Here is a 26,700-nt window from a genome sequence, read left to right as displayed (position 1 = left end):
TCAACGATGGAGCTCAGGTCAGGGGCCCACAAAAGGAGACGCTTCCACTAGCAAAGCGACAAAACCGGGACGGGAGGTTGTTTCCGCAAGTGGTTTACCGGCAGCTTGAACTGGCTCGCCAAGCCGCTCGGTCAAACCGGTCAAACTATCTGGGACGCATTACTTCATACAAAAGGACGTGTTTAACCTTCTGCACATCGCTGTTGGCGACGGATTAACTCGCGGAAGCAGGGGCGATTCCCGCTGCGCCCACGAGAAACGCGGTTTCGATGGCCAGACGGCGGTTTCGTCGTCCCGACAAAACCGAGGGTACGTTGTGTAATTTCATGAAAATCCAAGGGCTATTGGTCAGATAACGAAGGACTCCTAACCCCGGTTAAGAGACCCGACCCGGGATCCATACCCAACGGACGGCTCTAAAGTGCTCGTGGGAATCCGAAAACAACAAGAAAAGCGAAAAAGAACAAGAAGTGAGAGTGGGGGTCTTCTAGGGTTAGGGTTTGACCGTTGCACGCGATCGAGGGTTTTCGACTCCCAGCCAAATCACCGCGATATCCCGGTATTCCGGCGCGATTCGCTACTCGGTCTACGATCTCGCGTCTCTGAAACTCCTAATTTTCGGGAACGCCGGAAAACCGCCTCAAGGGTTCCAGAGACCTCTTCCAGCATTGCGGGGGTGGAACTGCGGAGTGGGTTGCGGATGTAGCGTCGTGATCGGGGGGGGGTCAGAGGCGGTATTAGCATTGGCGTCGCCGGAGGCATTCGAGCTCCGGTTCTATAGGGTTTTGGAAACCCTAAAGATCGCGCCTTTAAGGGGGTGGGCCTGGGCATGCAATCCGGGAACGTCCGGAATCCGGCGGGCACCCCGCCTCCAGGGCGGTCGCCGCCATCGTCCGCCGCGTCACCTTCCTCCTCCTCTTCCGCCGTCTCCGCTCCGAACCACCTGGGCTTCGAATCTCTTCAGCACCAGCAACAGCAGCTGGCATATAGGCAGGTCAGTTGGTGGATTTCGCGCCTTTCTCGTTTTAATTTCGTACTCTGACGGGCGTGACGGTTGCGGCCGTTGTCTGGGGATGTGAGAAAAATGTGGTCGTCGCTGTTTGTTTCCATATTTTGGGGATAAGTGGGGACAGTCGTGGGTTCTTTAATTCGAGACCTGGGTGTTTTTCGGAGGATTACCACTGGGTTTCTGCGCCCTAGATTCGCTGAATCATGCGTTTTTACCGTTGGACGATCCTTGTTGGATTTTGGTATTAACACATACTATTTTCGATGGGTCCTCAAAGAACTGTGAGCCAAGTCCTTACTCGATCGCCGCCAGGTTAACAGTGTCGAGTCGATCTAAAGGTTGGCAACTTCGGGGCATTTTCTTTGTTTCTCCTCATGAGGTTCTTTGGTGTTTCTTTCTTCGTTTATGTTTTTGTAAGTTCGACCATTTGGTAGTGGATTTTGGGACTCATGGCCGATTTTCATGTTGTTTCTGGAAGCTCGTTTTTATACATTGATGGTCCATTCCTGTGATTCTTTTTTTTTTTTTTTTTTTTTCAATTTTTGTAGTCCATGATAGAATATTCTTTTTTTCTCTTTCTCTGATGTTTGGTCAGATGGCTAAGAGTTCAATCGATCATCTTCTTGGTCTCTTCATTGGTTTGAGTCACATTGTTCAAACGAGACGACATGGCTCTGAATTTGGTTTAACTACCAGATTTTCAAGTCCATTTCCGTGTGTATGAGTTTTCTGGACTTGGTGGTTTTTATCGAAGTTTTGAGATGATCTTATATATCTGCAAATGAGCTTACAAGTTTGAGCATTCTGCAGTTGTTAGGTTTAAAATTTCATTTCTCGAATTACTTCTAATATTTAGATGTTGACCAGGGTACATTGTGTTGATTTCACTATCTTTTCTGTTATGTTTGTCGGCTTGTAATTGTTTTGTGCTTCTTAAGTGGGTGCAATCTATATGTTCTTCAGTATTGGGTTTGAATTAGCATCTTCATCTTTATTGTCATAAAAACTGTTGAAAGGAGGGCTGTCTTTGATTTTGCAGCTTATGAACTTAGTAATTAAAGCATATGCTATTTGCGTTTACTTTATATGCACATGCAAATGGATTACAGTTCTATGAATATTTTGGTTTGTAAATTCCAACCAAGTAAAACGGATGAGAGAGTCAATCAAATCTTGTATCGGTACATCAGAGGTGTTGCTGCTCATAGAGTTGCAATTTTGCCCTGTTGTTATCGTAATATCCATTGTTCTGATAATGGAGTAAATTGGTACCTTTGGCACAGGCTTTACAGCAACAGGAACACCAACAGAAACTGCAGCAGCTAAGAAAATCTGAAGTTGATAAATCCCTTCTTACTTATCAATCTACTGGTACACATGGGCCCACTTCAGGAACTGGTTTTCCGACAACCCCTGGACCTTCACATCTGTCTCAGTTGTCAAAGAAGTATGGTAACATACCTCATCATCCTGGTGCTGTTCATGTCCCCGAGGAAAATGAAAATAAAGGGCAGGGTGTAGGACACCAAATGCAGAATCCACTTCATCAAGCTTACCTCCAATTTGCTTTTCAAGCTGCTCAGAAGTCTCATGGGAATTCAGTAGTACTGCAGCAAGGTAAAATGAATATGGCTGGTCCATCTCAAAGGGATCAGGACATGCTTATGAACAAATTAAAGATGCAGGAACTTATGTCACTCCAGATAGTTAATAAGTCGCAGATGCCTATGCTTAATAGGACAGCCGAACAATTCACATATGCTGAGAAGCAGTTGGAACTAGGTCATACTAGCACTGATCAAAGAAATGATCTGAAGCCTCTCCCAGCAGACGGGCAGTTAGCATCTGTTAACATGGTAGTGCCAGGACAGCCACTTCAGTTGCTGCATTCTCAAGCTAGTGTGCAGAATTCTGCAAACAATCAATTAGAGATGGCACAGGTACAAGCAATGCAGGTGTGGGCAAAGGAACATAATATTGATCTGTCTGTTCCTGCTAATTTGAGTTTGATTTCTCAAATCCTACCCTTTTGGCAGTCCAACAGAATGGCTGTGATGCAGAAGCCAAATGAAACTAGGCCCACAGCACAACAATCTTGTTTTCCGTCTTTGATGCAACCAGCAATGCCATCGCCAATTGGCACTGAAAATTCAGCAAATGTTAACTCTCCAAGTGATTTGCCTGGTCGATATAGCTCTTATAAATGTCATCAGGCACTTCCGTCCAGTTCGCTCCCTGGTGGTGGTGATACCATTGGCATCAATCCCAATACTTTGCAAATTCAGCGGCAGGTTGCTGGTCATAACAGGATCAACCAGAATGAGGGGACTGTTAAAACCCCAATTACCACTGAATGTGGTGGGCAAGTTACACATTTAACAAATTCGTCTGGTAACTTGAATCAGACCCTGGAAAAGTCTGATGCTAAAAACACTTTTACAGGCAGTGAAATGCAGCAAATGCAGAATTTGAGGTCCTTGCAGCAGTTGGATAGATCCAGTTTCTTACCCGCGGTTCCTAGAAATGGTACTGTGGGTACTCAAGTTCCAAGCGAAGGTGGATTTGCTCAGATAGCAAAACAACGTATTGGGTTCACAAAGCAACAGCTTCATGTTCTGAAGGCCCAAATCTTAGCTTTTAGGCGTCTCAAGGTATGCAAAATAATCTCAGAACACACATCTCTTTCCCGCCTTTTTGTCTACTGATTCCTGCATATTCTCTCGATATATGTACTTTGACAAAAGGTTCAATCTTTCTTTACAAACACTAACTCATGCAAGAATTTATGTTTGCGTACTATCAGCGTGGTGAACGAAGTCTACCACCTGAAGTTCTTCAAGCAATTGCAGATACCCCGGTTGATTCTCAGCCAAAGCATGGTCACATTCAGTCTGGAGTTAACCAGGACTTGGTAACGAATGCCAAGAGCAATGATAACAAACATAGGAGACATGTGGAGTCTAACGATCAGGCTCAGCGGTCTGCTCCAATGAGTGAAGGCCACATGCAGCTGAAGGATGAAAGCTTTACTGGAGAAGAGAAAGCTGCTAGTGTCAATCAAATGCAAGGTACAGCAGGTTTAGAGAGGGAAGCTGTATGCAAGGGATCTATTGGCAAGTCAGACGATAGCAGTTCTATTGTCAAATCTGACCACGAGGTTGAAAAGGGAAGTCAAGATTTATCTAGCAGAGGTGACTACTATATTGACAAGGGAAAGCCTGTACCAGTGGATGGCACAATAATGGTTCCTGAGCAGTTGAAAAAGCCTGCCTCAACAAGTAGCACGACACCTCCCAGAGATGGTATTTCACGAAAGTATCATGGTCCAATTTTTGATTTCCCATCATTTACAAGGAAACATGACTCCTTAGGATCAACAACTGCAAATTACTCTACTAATTTGACATTGGCTTATGACATTAAAGATTTGCTATTTGAGGAAGGTAAGATTGTGTTTAACAAGAAAAAGGTAGAGAATCTAAAGAAGATTAGTCGGTTGCTTACTGTTAATTTAGAAAGGAGAAGAATTAAGCCCGATCTTGTGATACGGTTGCAAATTGAAGAGAGAAAACTCAAGCTTCTTGATCTTCAGGCTCGTCTAAGGGATGAAGTTGAACAACAACAACAGGAGATAATGGCAATGCCTGATCGGCCATACCGCAAGTTTGTTAGGCAATGTGAACAGCAACGTGCTGAGCTAACAAGGCAAGTTCAACAGTCGCAAAAAGCATCCAGAGAGAAACAACTGAAGTCTATCTTTCAATGGCGTAAAAAGCTCTTAGAGGCTCACTGGGCTATTCGTGATGCTCGGACTGCACGAAACAGAGGGATTGCAAAATATCATGAGCGCATGTTAAGGGAGTTTTCAAAGAGAAAGGATGAGGACAGAAATAAAAGAATGGAAGCATTGAAGAACAATGATGTGGATAGGTATCGTGAAATGTTACTAGAGCAGCAGACGAACATCCAAGGAGATGCAGCCCAACGTTATGCTGTTCTTTCTTCCTTTTTATCTCAGACTGAAGAGTATCTTCGGAAGCTTGGCAGTAAAATTACAGCTTCAAAGAGTCACCAAGAGGTTGAAGAGGCAGCAAATGCTGCTGCAGCTGCTGCACGAGCTCAGGTACAATTTACTTGATTTATTTATATGCACCTGCTTTTGTCATCCACTGCTGAAGCATTGCATAATTGTTTTTCATTGGCAGGGTCTCTCATCTGAAGAGGTCAGAACAGCAGCATCATGTGCGGGAGAGGAGGTAATGATAAGAAACAGGTTCTCTGAAATGAATGCTCCAAAGGACAGCTCTGCTAACAAGTAAGTCTTATCATATTGATTGTCTAGTGATAATAAGCTTTGTCATTTAATTGAGTTTACTTTTCTCCTTCATAATTGTGAACATGGTTTAAAATCTCAGTTTGATAACAAGTTTAACACCTTGTTGCACCATTATACTGCTAGTATACTTGGTGTTATATCAACCTGTGCTGCCATCACTGAAAAATTAATTAAAAAAATGAATACCAATATGATCTAACAGTGGCCTATGGTCAGATTGATTTTAAATAATATGATGTCATCAATCTCTTTTTTGTTGTTGCTTATTGTGCCTGTTGAATTGCTTCTTTTTTGCTGCTGAATCAGGCTTATAATTGTTAATGTTGTTAGGTATTATAATTTGGCTCATGCTGTGAGTGAAAGGGTCATAAGGCAACCCTCAATGCTACGAGCTGGAACATTAAGAGACTATCAGCTTGTAGGTTAAAACTTCTTGCAGAATTATCAGAATCTAGGTTTTAAAACAAAATCATTTTTCTTCTGCTTCTTTCTTTCAGGTCGGGCTGCAGTGGATGCTTTCCTTGTACAATAACAAGTTGAATGGAATTTTGGCGGATGAGATGGGTCTTGGCAAGACTGTCCAGGTTGCCTTTATTTCTGAGTCCTGTCATTACTTCTTGGCCTGATAGAAATTATTTTAAAAGTAAAAATATATTACTTAATCATACAAGTACAGAAGAATCCCTTTTCCAAAAATAATAGATCACTAGGCCACTCCCTTCTCCATGTCCTATTGTTTTGACTGATTATAACATAGTCAGCAAGTTGGTTGGCTACACAATTCCCGTCCCTTATAAAGACGAATAGTTTATGCACTTCAAAACACAATTTCCTTCCCAACAAGCCAGTTGGAGTGATAGATGTTTTCCTCCAGTAATTAGGAATAATTTAAAACCTGGAGTAGTACAATGTACATTACTTCTAGGCCACTGGATTTTTACTGGTTATGATGTTTATTATCTTTAGCTACTTATCAACTGGAGCTGGAAAATTTAACATTTGTTCCGGTAATGTCTTTATTATTATTATTTTTTGGGTTGTCATTTGCGATTTCAACAGGTAATGGCATTGATTGCTTACCTGATGGAGTTCAAGCGGAATTATGGTCCACATTTAATTATAGTTCCAAATGCTGTTTTAGTGAACTGGAAGGTATTTCTTTTCACTATTGCTGGTTTTCCTTTTATTCTCTTTCAAGAGCATGAATTGACACTACTATTTGTATTTAGAGTGAGCTGCTAAATTGGCTGCCGTCTATATCATGCATTTTTTACGTTGGCGGGAAGGAGGAAAGGTCTAAGCTTTTCTCTCAGGTTAGGTGCCTATCTATTGCTCTTTATTGAATATTTGGATCTTCTTACTTAAGCCATATGTCCTGTTTCAAAATGAAGCTCAGTAACATGTCAACTTATGAACAAGGAACTAGATAGCTAACAAAAGTATAGCTTAGAAACATGTGAGACACCAGGTAGACCACAATTATTCTTGAATTTAGCACACCATGTCTACTGAATGCATGTATGAAGCCATGAAGTTAAACATGGGAGCGTATTCCTGTGGATTATGAAATCTCAGCTTGTATATTGCCAGTTTGGAGTGTCAAAGAAGATATACCCTAACTGTAGTCTGTAGTTGCAAGAATTTACAAAATTTTAGATTACTACCTGAAGAATTTTTGTTCATTTATCTATCAAATCTCAACATTTTATTTAGCCCACAAAATACATATATCCTCCTTGTCTAAATAATAATTTTATACCATTTCCTGTTTGTATATTGAAGAGCTCAACAGTTTGAGTTGTATATGAAAATTTGATGCTGCAGTTGCAAAATGCATGAATGAGGACTTTCTTAGGGTGTATATTCAATCACCCTGAAATCATGAGACTTGTGTGTTCATACAAATTTGGTATGAAATGTTATGGCTCTTGCCTGTCCTCGCTCTTAATTTTTTGCTTGTTAAATTTATGTATGGAGCCAACCTTCTCAAGGTTAAATACTGTAACCATGTACCCATACTGGGAATCTTGTCATACTGGTATCTATCAACCAGTGGTGTGATATGCTTTGGTACACCAATAAAACAAATACTAACAAATTGTTTGATATGTCAGAGCTGATCAATTAGCTTGAAATGTTGGTATATTAGTATGTAACTGACATGATATGTTACACAGTCACGGTACTCTTTCTTTTGTTAATATTTTCACATTTATTCTTTCTTTGCCCTTTGCATCTTTAATCTTCTCCATAAAAGTCCGAGAAGTCATAAGGGAACACCACTTTTTCCTTTGTATTTCAGATCACATCGCTAGAATATAAATGTTGGTGAGCATAACTACTAATGCCTAACCCCATCTGCATTGTTTTCTTGGTGAAAAGTGACAATATAAAAGAAAATATTTATCTCATCCTCCAGTGCTTTATGAATTATTATTTTTTATCTAAATCATAGTATCTCTTTGGTGATACCCAAAGCCACTTTTGGCACCAAATAACCACCACAGCCTACAGCAACAACGACGATAGAGCCTTAAGTCCCAAGTTTACATGGATTTTTTTCCTGCCCTTGAGCTTTGTTCTGTAAAATGAGTAAAGTTTTCTCAAAGTCCTGTCTACCTCTCCTTAACACTATTGTTAATTGATTCATATGTCTAACTACAATATCCAAGGACTCATACATATGTCATCTTAAATGATATTCCTTATCTTATTATCTATCGAGGCTACGCCTTATCTTACTATCTTATTACTCTTATATCTTCTAGTAACTTTGTGTATCCACCTAAATATTCTCTTCTCAACTACATAGGCTTCTGTGGTACATTCCTATTCACAAAGCATGTCTGGCTTTACAACCCTTCAATAAAGTTTTCCTTTTAGTCTAAGGGCAATATGATGGTTACACAAAGTCCCCAATACCTTTTCTGCCTTAACCACACAAAATAACCATCAGAGCCTGTTCCTCGATATTGATGGATGTTACATAACTGTTCTAAATGACTAAAGATGTGGTCAAACTCTAGCCATGAAGGGTATTTGTAATTGAAAATAACTTCATGGCTAAAAACATGCACAAGGGTTTAGGTGAGATTATGAGTAGAATTACACAAGATTAATTGTTGATTATGATTCTAGACCACATTATAAAGATCAATATTTGTATTTGTAGTATATATGTTTATATACATAAGTACCATGTAATGCTTATGGGCGATAGTAAAGATCTCCGGGATCCCTCTTATTTCATTGAATCACACTTGCAGGAATCTGAATCTCAATTTGTTTTACCTGCTCGTTCATTTTTAACTATGTTAATTCACCTCGCAACTAATGATTGTAATATATTATCTTTTGTTGCTTATCCCTATTTAAATACTTGCTCAGATTTTCATAATGAAATTAATTTCACATTCCTGAGCACATGGAAAAGATTTAGGTCCATTTTAGTGATAAAAGGATGACAAGGTAAAGGAACATATAATGCTGCTTTTGCTTTAGGACACAATGAATTTTGGGTTTCACATAATCAATTACATTAACATATGATCCACTAGTAAGTGCAGCACCTGAGTGTTTTCTCCAAATAGTTCTCTACTGAAGATCTTTTTATAATCTGATTGTTTACAATGGGAATTGAAAGCCATTCGAAAATCCATGTTATTTCTGATTGTCATAACAATGAAACATTTTACTGCTGCGCATGTTTCAATCTTATGTTTAGCATGCTTCGAGAAGCAATAGCTCTAAATTTTATTTGTGATTCTTTGCAGGAAGTTTGTGCTGTCAAGTTTAATGTGCTGGTAACAACCTATGAGTTTATCATGTATGATCGTTCTAAGCTATCAAAAATTGACTGGAAGTATATAATCATCGATGAAGCACAAAGGATGAAGAATAGGGAGTCAGTTTTGGCACGCGATCTTGATAGATATCGTTGCCAGCGAAGACTGCTACTTACTGGAACACCTTTGCAGGTTTTCCATTTAACTATCTTCGTATATGTGAACGATTAAGTGTTTTTGTTACATGAATATTTTACATGCTTGCAACTTTAAATGTGGTAATAATTTTGTAACCTTTGTTGCTATTGTTTTAATGTCATTCCATAACCTTAATGTTCATTCATGTTTTTCATGGAAACAAAAACAATAAGAAAATGAGGTGATATTTCTAGTATAGTTAGTTCTATGCAAGAATTGTTCTTTCAATGGCATCTTCTATACTCCATAACTTAATAAGCTAGTGGCACAAGATAGAGTTGTGTGTTGGGCTAGATGATTTGTTGTTTTTTTTTTGCAAATTGAAGCATCTTGGACAATATATATAGGTGGAAGTCCAGAAGGCACGTCGGGTATGAAAGGTGAATAGTTTAGATAGTACAGTGAGAAAGAAGATATCTTCAGAAGTAGGAGAATACCTAAAAGGAGAAGATACTAATAAGGGCTAATCAGCCATTCAAAACATTCTTTTTGTTGTTAGCAGTTGTTTTTTAAAATTAAAATTAAACTTTATATCAAGGAACAAATTTATTGAATATAAGCTTTCTCGACAACTGTTATCTATATCTACGAGATATATGACATCAAGGACTAAATTATAAAAGATGGGGTTTGATAGGGATGAATCCTGACACCTCCTAGCTTCCCCCGCCACATGAGCAACACCTAAACGAAGTTTCGGAGCCACCCACAGGAGGTCATGTCACCTGCCCAAACTTCCCGAAGTAAAGCCCACACGAGCCAATTCTCACTAATCCCGCAGTTGGGAAAATAAACCTGACTCTGCATTAATAGATGGCGGCGGCATGGCCCGGCTTCACTTGCCTTCCCTTCCGGACGAACGACGAGGGGACCACGCCCTGCTCGACCTAAAGAAGCAAGGAAGCTCGATCGGAGGTGTCATCGCGACAGTCCCCATATGCTACCTCTAGGAGAACGCGTCGGTAAGTCGCCCACATTAAATGTTTCCACCACGTCGGGTAAGGGGAGCTCGACAGAGGCCCGTTTGCTCCACCCAGCACCTAGGTATAAGAGCCATGCCCCGGGCCAAGCCGGGGTAGACGAACAAAAGAGACTCTTTACTCTTTTAATTGGCCGGGGCAGATGAAAAAAAGAGACTCTTTACTCTCTTAGTTTATTGTCGATACTATTGTCTTCCTCCCCTTCTGCTTTCCTGACTTAAGCATCGGGGGGATCGAGCTGGGACACCCCTGGCGTAGGCCTGTTGTGCAGGGTTATCGACATAGCTCAGAGGCGCAACTAGGAAGCTACCCAGCACCCGAACCAACCTTCACTGCTCGAAGACTGAGCTGCTCTTAGCTCATCGCCTCTTCCTACAGTTTTTTGCGTCCTGCCTGCCACACCTACTCTCCAGCTCATCAGGAAGAGCCACCATAAGAGACCTGCACTTTCCGCAGAGAACCAATCGGGCCAACTCACTAGTTGATGGTCTCTGTGTGTTAACATTTTGGCGCTAGAAGAAGGGTCGAATGTCGCAAGAATATCCTTCTACCACTCCTAACAAGCGCTCCAGTGAGGAGGCGTTACCTACGACCCCTAGCTCATTCGAGTAGAGAGGGCACGTGCCTCCCGTCCTACGGAACGATGCATCCACCTCGGCCCTACTGGCGTCTTCTTAACGACCCAGGACTTTCCCCTGCAGGGCTAGGAACGGGCACCCTGCTCGTCCTATCAGAGGCATTCCTGGGCCTTGCTTAGTAGGTTTGGACCCTCATCGACACAATGCAAGCCATCGCCCCGCTCCTCCCTCAGTTGACGCAGTTGACGATTTCGGCATAACGACCTCACTCCCCCCCTCAGCCGCTAGTTACACATCCCCCGCTTGATGCTCAATCGAAGAGTCCACACCCCACCTTTCAAGAACCTCCTCAATCGAAAGGGACAGGCGGTGCCGCACTACACCTGATGGCAGAACACAGCGCTCCGCCAAGCTGCACCCAAACCCTGCAAGAATTCGAGGCCCAGTCTGTTGATTCTTAGGAACACTCGATGAAGGTACAACTCTAGACCATGAACCGGAGGCTAGACGACGAGGTTCATCAGGAACTCCAACACCCACGCAGCGAACTCGACACGCCCCACACATCCCCTTTTATTCAGAGTATCTAGAAGGAGCCCATCCTAGCCAGCTTTCGCCTCCTCAGCCTAGAAACCTTCGATGGAGGCTTTGACCCCATAGAACACATCGCCGCATTCGGTGCCCAGATGTCTTTGTTCGGGGCACTTTGGATGCTATGATGTATCAAACGTTCCCGACGACACTAAGGGGGCTAGCCCGAGAATGGTATAGTCGCTTTAAGCCCCTTTCAATTACTTCTTTTTCGTAGCTCGCCAAATAGTTCGAGCTCCACTTCCTTGCCAATGTGCGACCAAAGCCCTCGGCCGTTGTCCTGCTTGGGCTTAGGCAACGAGATGATGAGCCCTTGTCCAGCTTCGTCACCCGGTTCGTCGGGGAGTTCCGAGGGATTTAGGACGTCCACCCCTCGTTAAATTTAGGCCTTCATGATGGGCCTGAGGCCTCGGTTCTCGGCCCCGAAGTCGCCTCGGAGATGGCATCCCCGAACAGACAATCGGTGGGAGAGAACGGGGCTACTCCCCCACAACATGACGAGGATGAAGATCTCTCCAAATAAAGGAAAATGGCTTACTAAAGGAGCCCAGACCCATGAGAGGGTCTCTAGAGCAAAGGAACAAATCCAAGTACTGTCGTTTCCACCGAGACTATGGACACGACACAAAAGAGCGCCGGGATATGAGGTACTAGATCGAGGAGCTCATTAGGAGGGGCCACCTGACAAGGCACCTAGGCTAGCCCTGGGAGCGTTCGCCTCGCCCCCGAGGATCCGTGGAAGAGCAAATTGACGTCATCTTCGGGAGGCATGCTTCGGAGGCGAAAGCTCCTCAGGCCGGAAAGCCTACGCCCTGGCCTCCTCAAGAAAAACCCCGAGGGTCGAAGAAGGGCCTAGGATCGTCTTCGGAGAAGAAGATGCGTGCCACCTAGACCCCACCCACGACGATGCTCTAGTAATTTCTGTTCGGATGGCCAACACCCTTGTCAAGAGGGTGATGACTGACATTGGCAGCTCTGCCGACGTGCTCTATCTCGACACCTTTTGGAAGCTGGGGCTAGCCATAGTGACCTCTCTCCGATGACGTCCTCGCTCTCAAGGTTCACAGGGGACCCCATCTCCCCCCCGGGCACAGTAACCCTCCACGTCACCTTTGGCAAGGAGCCTCGATCTAAGACGCTATCGGCCAAGTTTGTCGTGGTGGACCTTCCTTTTGCATACAACGCCATCATTGACCTCCCCCTCAACCGATTGAAGGCCGTGGTCTCCACGTATCACATGGCGATCAAGTTCCTCACCCGAGATGGTGTCGGCGAAGTACGGGGCGACCCCCGAGAATCCAGACATTGCTACTTGATGACGGTTTTGCTTTCTTTTGTTTAGCTTCCCAAAAAGAAAGCAAAATCGTCGAAATCCCAAGAGTCCCTTTGCCACAAAGCCACAGAGGAAAGAGAAGTGACCCATTCGCAAAGGACCTTGTGACTAGGAAGGGAAAACAAAGGTGGCCATGGTATCACAAGGCCCCATTTGAGTTAGTTGTCCATAGCCCCCCAGGGGAACTTTTGGAAATGGTCCACAAGAAAAGACCCTCATTGCAAGAAAAACAAAATTTTTATTGATTGTTGGGAGTACAGAGCCCTGTGGGCATCACAAAGGAGGCAAAGCGGAAGGAGGGGTCGTGGGGCGATCGTTGAAGGGAACCTCAGTACGCCGGCATATGCTGGATGCTCGGTGAAGGGATTCCTCATCGACCTCCATTCCCAGATACCTGGCCTTGAAGCGGCCTATGGCAATGCGATACCCGAACTCATAGGCGGCCTGACCAGATTGTCGGACGTCGCACTGGAACCCCTCGGACTCCTTGTACACAGCCATGACTCTCTCCCGCTCCGAGGCTTGGCCCTTTCTTCCCAAGCCTCCCTCGCCTCTTGGGCGTCGAGCTAGGAGGTCATCAGTTCGTCGGAGTTCGCAAACAACTGGTCCTCCAACTGCCTCCCTCTTTCGAGGGCGTCACCCAGCTATCGACGAGTATCTTTGAGCTCCAGGCGTAGAGCATACAGACGGTCTTCAGCCTCCGTGTTGCTGCACGCTGCATCATCCTCCATGACTGCCAGTTCATCTCGGGTCTCCTCGAGCCTCTGCACGGTCTCCACAGCTCGCTGATGAGCTAGCTTTAGCACCAGAGACAACCTAGAAACCTGGTTCCCCACTCCCGTTCCAATCGCTGGACCCGAGTCTGAAAATCCACATTGGACTAGGACAACTGGTTTATCATCACCCTAGCGTCCCGCTCTCGGTCGATGAGGGTCGTCACGTAATGGTGATGCTGCAACAAGAAGCAGAACGTATGGTCAGGAACGCAGAGAGAACATGCAGATTCAAGGAAGGAGGCTCACCGGGACTTCGCTATGGGAACAAACGTCAACTAGGACCTCAGGGCGACTATGGTACATTAGGCTGGCCAGGAGGGGGCTGAGCGACCCCCCGGCAATACGTAATGGCGGACCCGACCTCCTCCCAGAATCGTTGATCCTCAGTAAGGCCCTCATAGTGAGACCTCAGGGGGGCATCGGGGGTTGGGACCAAGCGGCTGATCATCGTGTGGATCGTGAGCGACCTTGGCGAGAAGGAACCCCACTTTGCTCGAGAGCCCACAGAGTGAGACGACGGAATGACTTGTGGACCCTCTTCAGCACTAGCTCCTCCCTATACTGTAGATGGCTTCCCGGCCCCGAGTGCACCTTGTGGCATCCTCTCGACTGCATTAGGAGGCTGACAATAAGGAGCCTTTTCTATGGTATGCCCCCGCCTCACCGAGGATTGTGGCAGGCCCTCGCAGCGACGCACTGGCCGGGCCCACCGATTGCTCCGAGATGGCCTCGAAATGTGATCTGGAGATGAGGTCAGCAAGAGGCCTCGGGGAAGATGCAACGCTGGGCCCTAGGGGAGATCTGCCCGGTCATCCCGCGGAAGGTCCCAATAGAGATTCTGGGGCGGGCCTCGCAGAATATTCCGGGGCAGCGGTAGGTCCCAAAGTAGGCCTAGGCCCCCCATATACCACTCCCAGAGATTTGAGGAGGGTCCCCTGAAACCTCTTCCGACGAAGCAATGATGTCGAGTCGGACCCGCCGGAAGAGCGTGACGAGGTCGAGATCCTCACCAAGAGCTCCTACTCCCCCTTGAAACATCGAGGACCGACCTTAGGGTCCACGAAAGCCTAGATAGAAGGCTCGCAGGATGGTCCCTACGGTAGAGGAGGTCGCTCACCAGCCAGTGGGTCCTCGACGGGCCCGAGAAGCTTCATCAGCCTCCGGAGGTCCATGTCTGCTAAAGTAAAAACACAACGGATGAGGGCAAGAAACAAACAACAACCACGTAGGAGAAGTCGGCCATACCTCTCGACACGAGGCTAGGAGTAGTCTCCTCAAAACAGGTCTCCACCCCCCTCACGATGTTGATGAAGAGGAGCCCTCTTATCTGCTGAGCGAACTCGGCCTTCCCCATGGAAAGGGACGGGTGTGTGTTATCGATAGCTAACAACGCCCACGCCATAGGAAAGCCCCAGTCTCGGTTGCTACGGACGACAAAGAACTTCGCCTTCCATCCCTTATTATTGGAGTCGGCTTCGCTCACCTTCAAGCCCTCGCGAGGGGACAAGTAATAGCTGCTTGGCCCCCGGCTCAGGTGGAAGCACGAGAGAAATAGGTCACGGGACAACGCCACCCCCGCATCATCATATGCGTCGATAAAGGTCACCAAGTAGCGCCATGAGTTGGGCGCCATTTGGGAGGGTGAAATCCACCACTGCTCTAGACAGTAGACGATTACAGGATGGAAGGGGAGACGCAGCCCTACCTCCAGGGCGTCAACCGTAAGGCAGAAACCCCCAGGGGTTGGATAAAACGGTTGGTCCTCGGCCCAAGGGATCGATAAAATAAATTCTGCCGGGATACGGAAACGACGATGTAATTGCTCCAGTTGAAGGGCGATCACGATATATTCGTAGTTATGGACGCCTTCTATCGAGCCCAGCTCCCGAGAAACCCTAGGGGTAACGAAAGGCACGTCCCCTGAAGATGAGGAACCAACTTGTACCACCCTCTGGGAGGAAGCCGGGGGCCTTGGTACCCCTCCGACGCAAGGGGCGAGAGCGAGAAGGAGAAGGAGAAACAGAAGAAGACATCTTGTCACACGCTAGTGTAACCTGGCAGTTGACAATGGCCTCAAGCAGAAAAGCAAACTCACCCGATAAGAAGGAAGGACTAGGGCGTTATATAAAGGCCCCAGTCAGACCAACGGGTGCTGAAAACGGCTCACCTTTTGTAGCACAACATTTGCACTCGCTCGTTTGGGACGATTGAAAATCCTACACTGCTGCCCAGGAATGCTTGTAATGGAAGCCACACCGCTCGAAGCCGAAAAAAGCCGCTTGAATCCCTAAACGAATCAAGCATTAGACTAACGAAGGACCTCCGCCATCATTAAGGATGACAACAGCAGAAATTCCAATGGGGTGCACCACCACGACAAGCATGAGGCAAGCCGCTAAGGTAGATCCACTCTCCCGCTACGACGGTTGAATCAAGGCCCGCTACGACGGAAGCCACTAAGGCGGAATCACTCTCCCGCTCACGGCGGTTGAATCGAGACCCACTACGGCAGAAGCCGCAAATGTGGAACCACTCTCCCACCCACGGTGGTCGAATCAAGACTTGCTACGGTGGACAAATATCGATACTCCTGCTATGGTGGTCGAATCAAGACCTGCTGTAGTGGAAGTCGCTCTGGCGGATCCACTCTCCCACCCACGATGGTCGAATCAAGACCCGTTATAGCGGAATTCGTTATAATGGATTGATACCGATACTCCCTCTATGGCAGTCGAATCAAGACCCGCTACGGTGGAAGCCGCTACGACAGGTTGATACCAATACTCTCGCTACAGCGATCGAATCAAGATCTATTATGGTGGATTGATACCAATCCTCCCACCCAGGCAGTCGAGCCAACACCCGCTATTGTGGACTTACACTCTCGCTTAGGCGGTCGAGTACCTACCCCCAGAAGCGAAAGAAGGGGCAGGCCCAAAAGAAAACCCAACCTCCCGTGCGGAAGGGGAAGGCAAAAACGGTGAAGGAAACCTCCCGAAGCAGAAGGGGGAGGTCAGAAAATAAGAGAGTGAACTCTCGTGCGGAAGGGGGAGAACGAAGATAGAGAGGGAGGAAAAAAGAAACTGGTCCCTTAGGTCAACACCTATATGAACAAAGGTTGCCCCAGCAAGAAAGCACAGCCTGCCTTAAACGGGCTTCGCGTCGACCACCACGGTGCCAATGACGATCATGTCACCTTGCAGGAATGTAGGAAAAGTGATGTCCTTTGAGACCTCCATCCGAAGCTTCGAAGAACGCCTTTCCAGCTAGCCGCCCGCATTAAATGTTTCCACCATGCCGGGTACGGGGAGCTCGACGGAGGCCCGTCCGTTCCATCTAGTGCCCATGTATAAAAGCCATGCCCTGTGCCAAGTCGGGGTAGACGAACAGAAGAGACTCTTTACTCTCTTAGTTCATTGCTGATTCTGTTGTCTTCCTTCGCCTTTGCTTTTCTAACTTAAGTATCGGAAGGGTCGAGCCGGAACACCCCCGGCGTAGGCCTATTGTGCAAGGTCACTGACGTAGCTTGGAGGCGTAACTAGGAAGCTACCTAGCAAAGGGGATCACCTAGCTCTCGAACCAACCTTCACCGCCCGAAGAACGAGCCTCTCCTAGCTCATTGCCTCTTCCTACAGCTTTCTGCATCTTGCCTGCCACACCTGCTCTCCAGCTAATCAGGAAGGTTCACCAGAAGGGACCTGCACTTTTGGTGGAGAACCAATTGGGCCGACTCACTAGTCGACGGTCTTTGTGTGTAAATAGGTTGCTCTTACAGTTGTTGAGAAAGCTGTAGGTATGTGGAATGCCAAAGAAGGGATTGGGATTTAGAATCTAATGATTTAATATAAAACAAAATACTATGATGGTTAGTTAAGGTAAAACTACCTGTTTTATTTTGAGCTTATTGAACAAAGAACAAGAGTGGTAGAGAGATAGAGAGAGCTGGCCATCAGTTGAAACAAAATTCATTCATGAACATCAAGTACAACACAAGATCAACTATAATAATTTTTCTTTATTTGTAGGTTTTCATGCCATAATTTTTGACTAAACTCTTTTATTAACGATGGGACAGGATTTTGAAGTTTGTGATCCCACAAAATTTTAAGTATTTTCCAAGGAACTACACCATTAACAACCGGTATTTACCTGTCTGATGAAGGACTTGTAATGTGTCATATAGGTCAGTAATTATTGATACTTCAATTTTTTTCATTATTTTTCTCAGTGATACCGGATGGCACTTGTCGTTGTATCATTACATCCAGTTTTCAAAACTGGTATGCTAATGAGTTGGAAGTATCAGTCCGATACTGACCTACATAGTTTTAACAACTTTTGCAAGTAGAATTTACCTGTACTACAACTACCGACTATCAATACAACTCAAAATAGGACTTCAAAAACATATACTATGGTAACCCCTTAAAGTAACTATGAATTGTTATAAAATATTCAGATACAAAAATTAAATTTAGATTGACTTGAAGAAACTCAAAGCCACTTGATCAGGATTCCAAGCAAGCCCATCTTTAATCAGCTAGATAGAAATATTATTATTCTATTATATTGAATTCAAAAATTCATTCTAACACCTACTAAATTCTTCCTTCCTTAAACATTAGTCAAGCCAAATTACAGATCAATATAAAATCTTCCTAAAGTCGAACCTAAAAACAATTTGTCTTGACATAAGCTTCCACTTTGTCAAATTCTTTAAGCTGAGGTAGGGTTGGTACTAGTCCTGTGCAATATTTTCGTGCAAGATGCGAATGATGATACAATGTCAGCATAATTTGTTATTAATGCTGCATCTCATGCTCAATTTGAATTATTGATTAATGTAAAATTGCAGCCTCCATCCATTATGTTAGTCCGTTCTTTTTTTTTTCTTGAGATGATTGGAATTTGAAATCAAAGTGTTTGGAAGGCTTAGTGGTGATGAGCAAGTTGCTAAATGAGTTTATGGAATTGAAATCAACTCGATTAGGTTTTATCCCATCATTTTATTAAGAATCGAATGATGCGACATGATCTGATCAGATCCAAATCAGGAGTCACTTTGATCACATGATTTTGTGTTCATTTAGACTGCATATTCTGCAGATAGGACTTATAGTGTTGAATTTCAATATATTGATCATCCAAGAGATACTTCGCTTGCCTGAATACATTAAACTCCCATATGTCACCCAACTTGCGTCCCCTTATGTTAAATAAAGAAACCCTCTGTTTCCTGTTCGTCACATAAAGGCAATCATGGAAACTCAATTTTGGTCATTGCTTGGTAATCGTTGTATCTTATGAGGAATAGAAGGGAAATGTTCTGGGCTTGGATATAGAAGTGATCCAAACCAGATAAGCTTAGAAGCCCTGCTGTTCCTGTTGTGTCTGAAGATTGTTTTGTGTTTCTGTCTGTTTCTGTTAAAATTTAACTTGGTCCCAAATTAACATGCTTGCAAAATGACAACAAGCCATAATGTCTCAACTATATAGGGTCAGCAACATGAATCCTTTTCCACCATTGAGCTTTGTGTATGACAATATCCATAGATAAATCAAGGGCAAGCAATATCCGTTATTGGAGAACAGTGTGGTCTTTGCTTGCTTTATGTCATCATGAATTGATAATTTATAGAACATGTTGACAATTAAAGTTATGGCACCAGTGGCAAGTGTAGTGGTTTAGGATAGTGTAGTAGATACACTGTAGTAGATTCTTGCTCGTCTTTTACTCATATATAGATTTCTACATCCATCTTTCTTATGTTAATTAGTTGAACTACCGATGAAACAGCCCCATAAGCTTGCAAAACCTTGAATGGCTGCTTGCTAAGAATTTTCAATAAAAGATTCTGTGTGCGCATTAAAAAGCTATTATTTAATATAAGCTGTAGTTCAATGTCTGAAATGTGGAAGATTGGAATTTGAGTGTTGATAACTTGATTACACATCTGAGGTCATAGCTATGTGGAAAACAAGTTGCAAGCTCACTTGATCTGCTTATCGTTGTACTATGTGCTATTTGACACTCTTTTGTGGTGTTATCTGTGCAGAAAAGGTTTATATAAATTGGATTACTTGGTCATAACTGGAGAAAGATGTAGGCTGACTTGAAAAATACTAAATCTTCGAGTCTCTTGGCTGACTGAGTGATTTGTTGTAGACTAATCTTGCTTTGGTGATCCACATGGAGACCCTATAGAGATTAAATTTAATTTTATGCTCACTGTTTCCATGCACAAAATAGGAACCCATTTCAATTGAAATTACTATATGTGTATGTAAAATAAGTTACTTAAATGATCATTGCTTGCATTATCTGAGTAAGATTGATTTGGTTACAGTTTTACTGATGGTTTAATTTAGATTTGCTGACCCCTGTCGGTTGAGTTCATATTCTGCAGAATGATCTTAAGGAGCTCTGGTCCCTCTTAAATCTACTTCTTCCAGAAGTTTTTGATAATCGCAAGGCATTTCATGATTGGTTCTCAAAGCCTTTTCAGAAAGATGGTCCACCACAAAATCAGGAGGAAGATGAGTGGCTTGAGACTGAGAAGAAGGTGATAATCATCCATCGGCTGCATCAGATTCTGGAACCTTTCATGCTAAGAAGGCGTGTTGAGGATGTCGAAGGTTCACTTCCTCGAAAGGTAAGTATAATGTGAATCCATATGTAAGTTCTTTCCAAGATCATATGATATTTATTTCATGCATGTTTTCAGGTCTCCATTGTTCTGAGATGCAGAATGTCAGCTATCCAGGGTGCCATTTATGACTGGATTAAATCTACTGGTACTCTCAGGGTTGATCCTGAGGATGAGATGCGCCGAGTTCAAAAGAATCCGCTGTACCAGGTTAAAATGTACAAGAATCTTCACAATAGATGTATGGAGTTGAGGAAAGTTTGTAATCATCCTTTGCTTAACTATCCTTATTTTAGTAACTATTCCAAGGACTTCATTGTTAGATCATGTGGGAAACTTTGGATTCTTGATAGGATTCTCATAAAACTTCAGAGAGCAGGTCATCGTGTACTTCTGTTTAGTACCATGACTAAACTTCTTGATATATTAGAGGAATACCTACAATGGCGGAGACTTGTCTATAGACGAATAGATGGTACAACAAGCCTCGAGGACCGAGAGTCAGCAATCGTGGATTTCAACAGCCCTGACTCTGATTGTTTTATCTTTTTGCTTAGCATTCGTGCTGCTGGAAGAGGTCTAAATCTCCAGACTGCAGATACAGTTGTAATATATGACCCAGATCCAAATCCCCAGAATGAAGAGCAGGCAGTGGCAAGAGCTCACCGAATTGGACAAAAGAGAGAAGTGAAAGTCATATACATGGAAGCTGTTGTTGATAAAACCTCGAGCTATCAAAAAGAAGATGAATTGAGCAGTGGAGTGGCAGGAGAATCAGAGGATGATCTTGCTGGTAAAGATCGCTATATTGGGTCAATTGAGAGCCTTATACGGAACAATATCCAACAATATAAGATGGACATGGCTGATGAGGTCATAAATGCTGGTCGTTTTGATCAAAGAACAACACATGAGGAAAGACGGATTACTTTGGAGATGCTACTTCATGATGAAGAGAGATATCAAGAAACTGTGCATGATGTTCCTTCTTTGCAGGAAGTGAATCGTATGATTGCTCGTAGTGAAGAGGAAGTTGAATTATTCGATCAAATGGATGAAGATCTTGATTGGACTGCAGATATGGTAAAACACAATGAAGTCCCAAAATGGCTTCGAGTTAGTTCATGTGAGGTAGAAGCTGTTGCTGCTAATTTATCAAAGAAGCCTTCAAAGAACATCTTATCTGGCAATATTGAACTGGAACCAAGTGCAATATTTTCTGGTTTGTCCCCTAGTAAAACTGAAAGGAGGAGGGGCCGCCCTAAGAGTTCAACTGCCAAAAACATCCCTATCTACCAGGAATTGGATGATGAAGATGCTGAGGATTCAGATATTGACTCAGAGGAGAGGAATGCATTTGAAGAAGAGGGAGAAATTGGAGAATTCGAAGATGAAGAGTTCAATGTTGCCGATGATGTGCTTCCAGTCCACAAGGATCAAGAAGTGGAGGGAATGGATTATAATAATGGTGCATATGAGTTCTCGCAAACAATGGACGGTGGCCAAAATGTTCATGCATTTGAAGAAGCTGATTCCACAGGATCATCTTCTGGAAGTCGTAGATTGCCACAACCCGAAACTCCTTTATTGGTTTCACAAAAGTTTGGATCACTTTCTGCTTTAGATGCCAAACCAGGTCTTCCTTCAAAAAAGATGGTGTGTTAAAGTAAAATTTTGCGCTTAAAATAAATTACTGTTTGCCTTGTATGTTCTTAAATTGAGTTTGATCATTTTCTCTGGAATTTTCAGGCTGATGAGCTAGAAGAAGGTGAAATTGCAGTATCAGGTGACTCCCACATGGATCTGCAACAATCAGGTAGTTGGCTTCATGACCATGATGACGGAGAGGATGAACAGGTTTTGCAACCAAAAATAAAGCGTAAACGGAGCATGCGTATGCGCCCAAGATGTTTTTCTGAAAGAACTGATGAAAAATCTAGCAGCGAGAGGATCTTCCCCCACCATTCTTCAAGGTTGCCCTTGCAGGTTGACCATGAATATGCCATGCCAGCCAGAACTGAAAAGCTCAAAGCATTTGCTGAGGTTGGTTTGCAAAGGCATGTGACAGGTAGCTCATCATTGAAGCACAGACATAATGTCCCATCTAAAAAGATTTCACCTCAGCAGAAGTCTGGCAGGTTAAGTTACTTTTCTGGGTCTGCAGAAGATGGTAATGAACATTCTAGGGAAAGTTGGAATGGTAGGACCAACAGCTCTGGTGGCCCAACCTTTGTGGGCGTAAAAATGTCCGACAGTACACAAAGAAAGGTATGCATTTTTGGAATCATAGTTGTTTAATTGTTCTATACCATTCTTGTTGATGCTTTCTTCATTATGGAAAGGAAGAACTCCATTTTCTTCAGCAGTTGCAATTAGGGATGGCATCAGGGTGGGTGGGGTGTTTATTAAACCAGGCTGGGTATAGAAACATTGCCTTATTCCTGTCTGGTTAATAAGCACAATAACATCCTTGGCCACACGAAAACCAGCAGTATCGGTTTTTGCCCATCCTACCTTGTTAATAGCCTATGAGTTTCATGTCATTAGCACATGTATTAGTTATATTTAGAAGATAGTTAAATTACTCGTGTGAAATTGTCAAAACTGGTTTTTCTTAGGGCTGGTTGGGTGGGGATGGGGCAGGGATATACTGCTCCTTGGTCCTGTTGGGTTTTTGAAAATCATACCTCTCATGCAAAAGCTGGTTAAACCTGGCCTGACCAGGCCAGATGGGAAAACTGCCTTACAGATTTGGTTTCAAATTGCCATCCCTAGTTGCGAAAAAGTTTTATAGATGAGTGATGGTGCTTGACTAGCATAATTTATCATATTATTTTATGCACCTATGACTAAAATATGACTTGCTTGATAGTTGTCCACTGTAATTGTAGTAATCTTTTATAACAATTGAATGCCATTAATTGTGCCCACTACTATTGGTGGCCCAGCTGAACTATTTTTGGAGTAGTTCATGCAATTCTTTTCATTCACTTTACTAATTCTGTAGTACTACTCAAGGGATGACCATTATACAATTAGTAATTTGATATTAGTTACAAGCAGAACTTGTTTTTTGTGTATTAAACAATGGCTTTGTGAATTACTCTATGTTGTGCCTCCACAGATGCACCATTCTCTAAGTACTACTAGTTTTAAAAAAGGAATAATTTTGTGGAAACAGGTAACCTGTTGTGTAGCACCATGCTGTCTTCATAGACAAATCAGCTAAAGGTGTTGTTTAGTGATCGCATTTACAATTTCTTTTTTCCTTTGACACTATATAGTTCTTGGTCTTTTATATCTATCTTTTTTCTTAGTTCATAAATGGACTGTTGGGCATATAGAGTTTTTATGTTGAAAAATTGGAACAGTGGGGGATCATCACCATTGTATTTATTTCCATCTTTAGTAACATCAATAAACAAACTGAAGTTCTGTGTAATTCAACATTTGCCTAAAATGTCCTACTTTTTTGTAGTGCAAGAATGTCATTAGCAAGCTGCAGAGGAGAATAAATAAAGATGGTAATCAAATTGTGCCAATTTTGTATGATTGGTGGAGAAATGCGAACTCAAGTTTGGCCATTCCTCTCGTGGTGCATGGTACCCTAGATCTTCAGATAATTGAATTGCGTGTGGACAACTTAGAGTACTTTGGTGTGACAGACTTTATAGCAGATGTGCAGTTGATGCTGAAAAATATAGTTCGACATTTCAACTATTCTTCTGAGGTACTGTTTCCTTCTATTCTTATTAAGTTGAAATACCTGTTCTACGATACCAACAGATTATATTTGTGCAAAACAATTGCATGCTTTCATTCCAGAACTTTTCTTATCCTGACATACATGATGCCTTTCTTGTGGTCACCTAAAAATAAGCTTGTCTGCCGTGTATGTGTTCTATTTTAGCATATGTTGAAAAACATTATTAGCTTATTGAAATTCAAGTCAATTTTCTTTTAGCGTTTTTTTTATGGTGTCAGTGGCAAACATAACTATGCTAATTTAAGGTCTTTTTATGTTGCTTGAATACATAATTAGAGAAAGGGTCAATAAAGCCCAATGAAAAGTGCATACCGCAACAGTTGTTTCTACTTCCGAATATTCACTTCAGACATGATTTTTGATATTTAAATGTTGCATCTTCTCAAACTGTCTGATTTATCATTGTCAAATATGTTATGTTACTCTAATCGATTGTTAAAAAATTGATTGGTTTCATTATGCCATTATCTGTATTAAATGAATCAGGATCTTGAATCAAGTAAATATTTCCATGAAGCAGTAATATAGAATAATAGGCGGCAATATTTCCATGCATTTTTGCCCGTTTTGAAGCAAGAACAAACACCTTTTTCAGTTCAGTTTGTTTGTTGCAGGATATCGTGTCTTAGCCCCTTTCTGCCCATCTTTTTTTTTGTCTCGCCCTCTTCTTATTTCAATATGAAGTTTCAGTTACAAGTTTTGTGGTTAAATGCACGCAAGTTCTTTTGAATCCTGATGAGTATGTAAATGATAATTTGACCTCTGGATATGCTATCAGATGAATATTCATATGTATATATTAGGTATCTGTAAACTTCAGAACAGCAGAGACACAGAAGCTACATGTTTAAATTTCTTATAAAAACGTCCTAAACTTGGTAAAAATTTTCATCTACAGGGAACCATGGGGCATGGTGGACATTGCTCTTGACTGTTTTCTTCGTCTAATGCAGGTGAGAAGTGAAGCAGAGAAGCTTCGAGATCTGTTCTTTCATATAATGAAGATTGCATTTCCAGATTCAGATTTTCGAGAAGCCAAGAATGCAGTGACCTTTTCTAGTCCCGGGGGATCTGTGACAATGCAACCTCAGAAGCTGCCTTCCTCCAGCAAAACCAAGCAGCAAGGCCCAACTAACAAGTTGGAGACAGTCACCGTCCGGGATAAGGTCGTACCCCATAGGGCCACTCCTATGGGCGGCGAAGAGAGGACCAAGTCGTCTTCTTCCAAGCACCAGAAGGAGTCAAGGTCAGTTTCTGGCAGCTTGAAGGAGCAGGCACCTGAATGTTCCCAGTTTTTGACGCACCCGGGTGATCTGGTTATCTGCAAGAAGAAGAGGAAAGAAAGAGATAAATCTGCTGTCAAGCAAAGAACTGGTTCTGCATCCCCATCCAACCCTGGTCGAATGGGCCCACTGTCTCCACCCAGTACGGGACGTGTGGCCTCTGCACCATCGCCCACGATGAACAGAAGTTCCAGTTTATCATTTGGGAAAGATTCACGTCATGCTCGACAGGCGAAGCATCCATCGGTCTGGCCACACCGTGGGATGCAGCAGCTTGGTGATGGAGATGGTGGCCGTCATGGCATAGGAGATGTACAATGGGCGAAGCCTATAAAGAGAATGAGGACAGACACCGGCAAAAGACGGCCGAGTCATATGTGAGTATCATGATGTATATATTACATCACCTGTTAGTATATTCTGCATTCAATGCTTTGCTACGGTGGTCTCTTGTACAAGAGGAATTAGCATCCTCTCTCACCATCCTTTTGGTTCCCCATCTCACCTTTGAGGCTTTACTGGGGGGGTGGTGGTGGTGGCTGTGATGTTGTTGTAGACTTACAGCTGAAGAAAAATCTAGTGTATTATTTAATTGCTCTGCTTCTGCTACTCCATGCCGTGTGTGCTATTTGTGTCATCTTTTTTGTTTTTGCTGCTTTTGCGTGGAGAGATGAGACGTTCGCTTGCATTGCTTGAATGGAAGTGTTAGATGGAACCAGATCCGAGCTTTTTTCCTTTGACGAAGCTCCCTGATCGTTTCATCTTGATCGCGTTTGATTGTAAATCTAAATCCACGTAGTTCACCAAATGTTGAATTAGATCAAGCCAAGAACTTGGTAATAACATCAACCAGACTGAACTACCGGGAGATATTGACTCGGTTGATTTCTGTATAGCCCATATGAATCGATTAGGTTATGATCTTTTATTTATTTATTTATTTATTTTATTTATTTATTTAATTTATAATATAATGAAAAATTACTTAAATATTTTTAATTTAATTAAGAAAGTAGGATTGACGTGAGAAATAAATTAAACCTGATTCGATCGATTATAATTGTCATTTTTATTATGTTTATAATGTTGACTGATATTATCATTTTCTATTCAACTTTTCTTTTTTTTTAAAAAAAAAAATTAGTTTTAACATTTTAAAATGTTATTATCTATAAATTTTTTTTATAAAAAAAATTAATTCTACGTATGGTTTGATCCATCGATTCGATTAGTGATCCAATGACCTAAGGCTTGAATTTCAATCGCCTATTATTATTATTATTATTATTATTATTATTATTATTATTATTATTATTATTATTATTATTATTATTATTATTATTATTATGTTCAAAATCACCCAAAAGGTTACATGATTATTCGATTAAAAAACAAAGACGAGTAAAAAAGAAAAAGAG

The 26,700-nt window shown here is 42.8% G+C and overlaps 1 protein-coding gene across 1 annotated transcript; it reads left to right on the top strand.

The window, feature by feature from the left end:
• The first annotated feature begins 447 nt into the window (after positions 1–447).
• On the top strand, positions 448–25,874 carry LOC135607419 (ATP-dependent helicase BRM-like). Its single transcript, XM_065099222.1, has 14 exons — positions 448–994; positions 2,293–3,660; positions 3,813–5,132; positions 5,215–5,324; positions 5,676–5,763; positions 5,843–5,929; positions 6,405–6,497; positions 6,575–6,658; positions 9,119–9,322; positions 19,994–20,239; positions 20,312–21,889; positions 21,983–22,501; positions 23,712–23,963; positions 24,953–25,874. The coding sequence occupies exons 1-14, from the start codon at positions 830–832 to the stop codon at positions 25,661–25,663; spliced, it is 6,825 nt and encodes a 2,274-aa protein (XP_064955294.1). The 5' UTR covers positions 448–829; the 3' UTR covers positions 25,664–25,874.
• The last annotated feature ends 826 nt before the right edge of the window (positions 25,875–26,700 follow it).

This window comes from Musa acuminata, chromosome BXJ2-3 (assembly GCF_036884655.1).
Source record: "Musa acuminata AAA Group cultivar baxijiao chromosome BXJ2-3, Cavendish_Baxijiao_AAA, whole genome shotgun sequence".
Lineage (NCBI taxonomy): Eukaryota > Viridiplantae > Streptophyta > Magnoliopsida > Zingiberales > Musaceae > Musa > Musa acuminata.
This window is presented reverse-complemented; position numbering and strand designations above follow the sequence as displayed.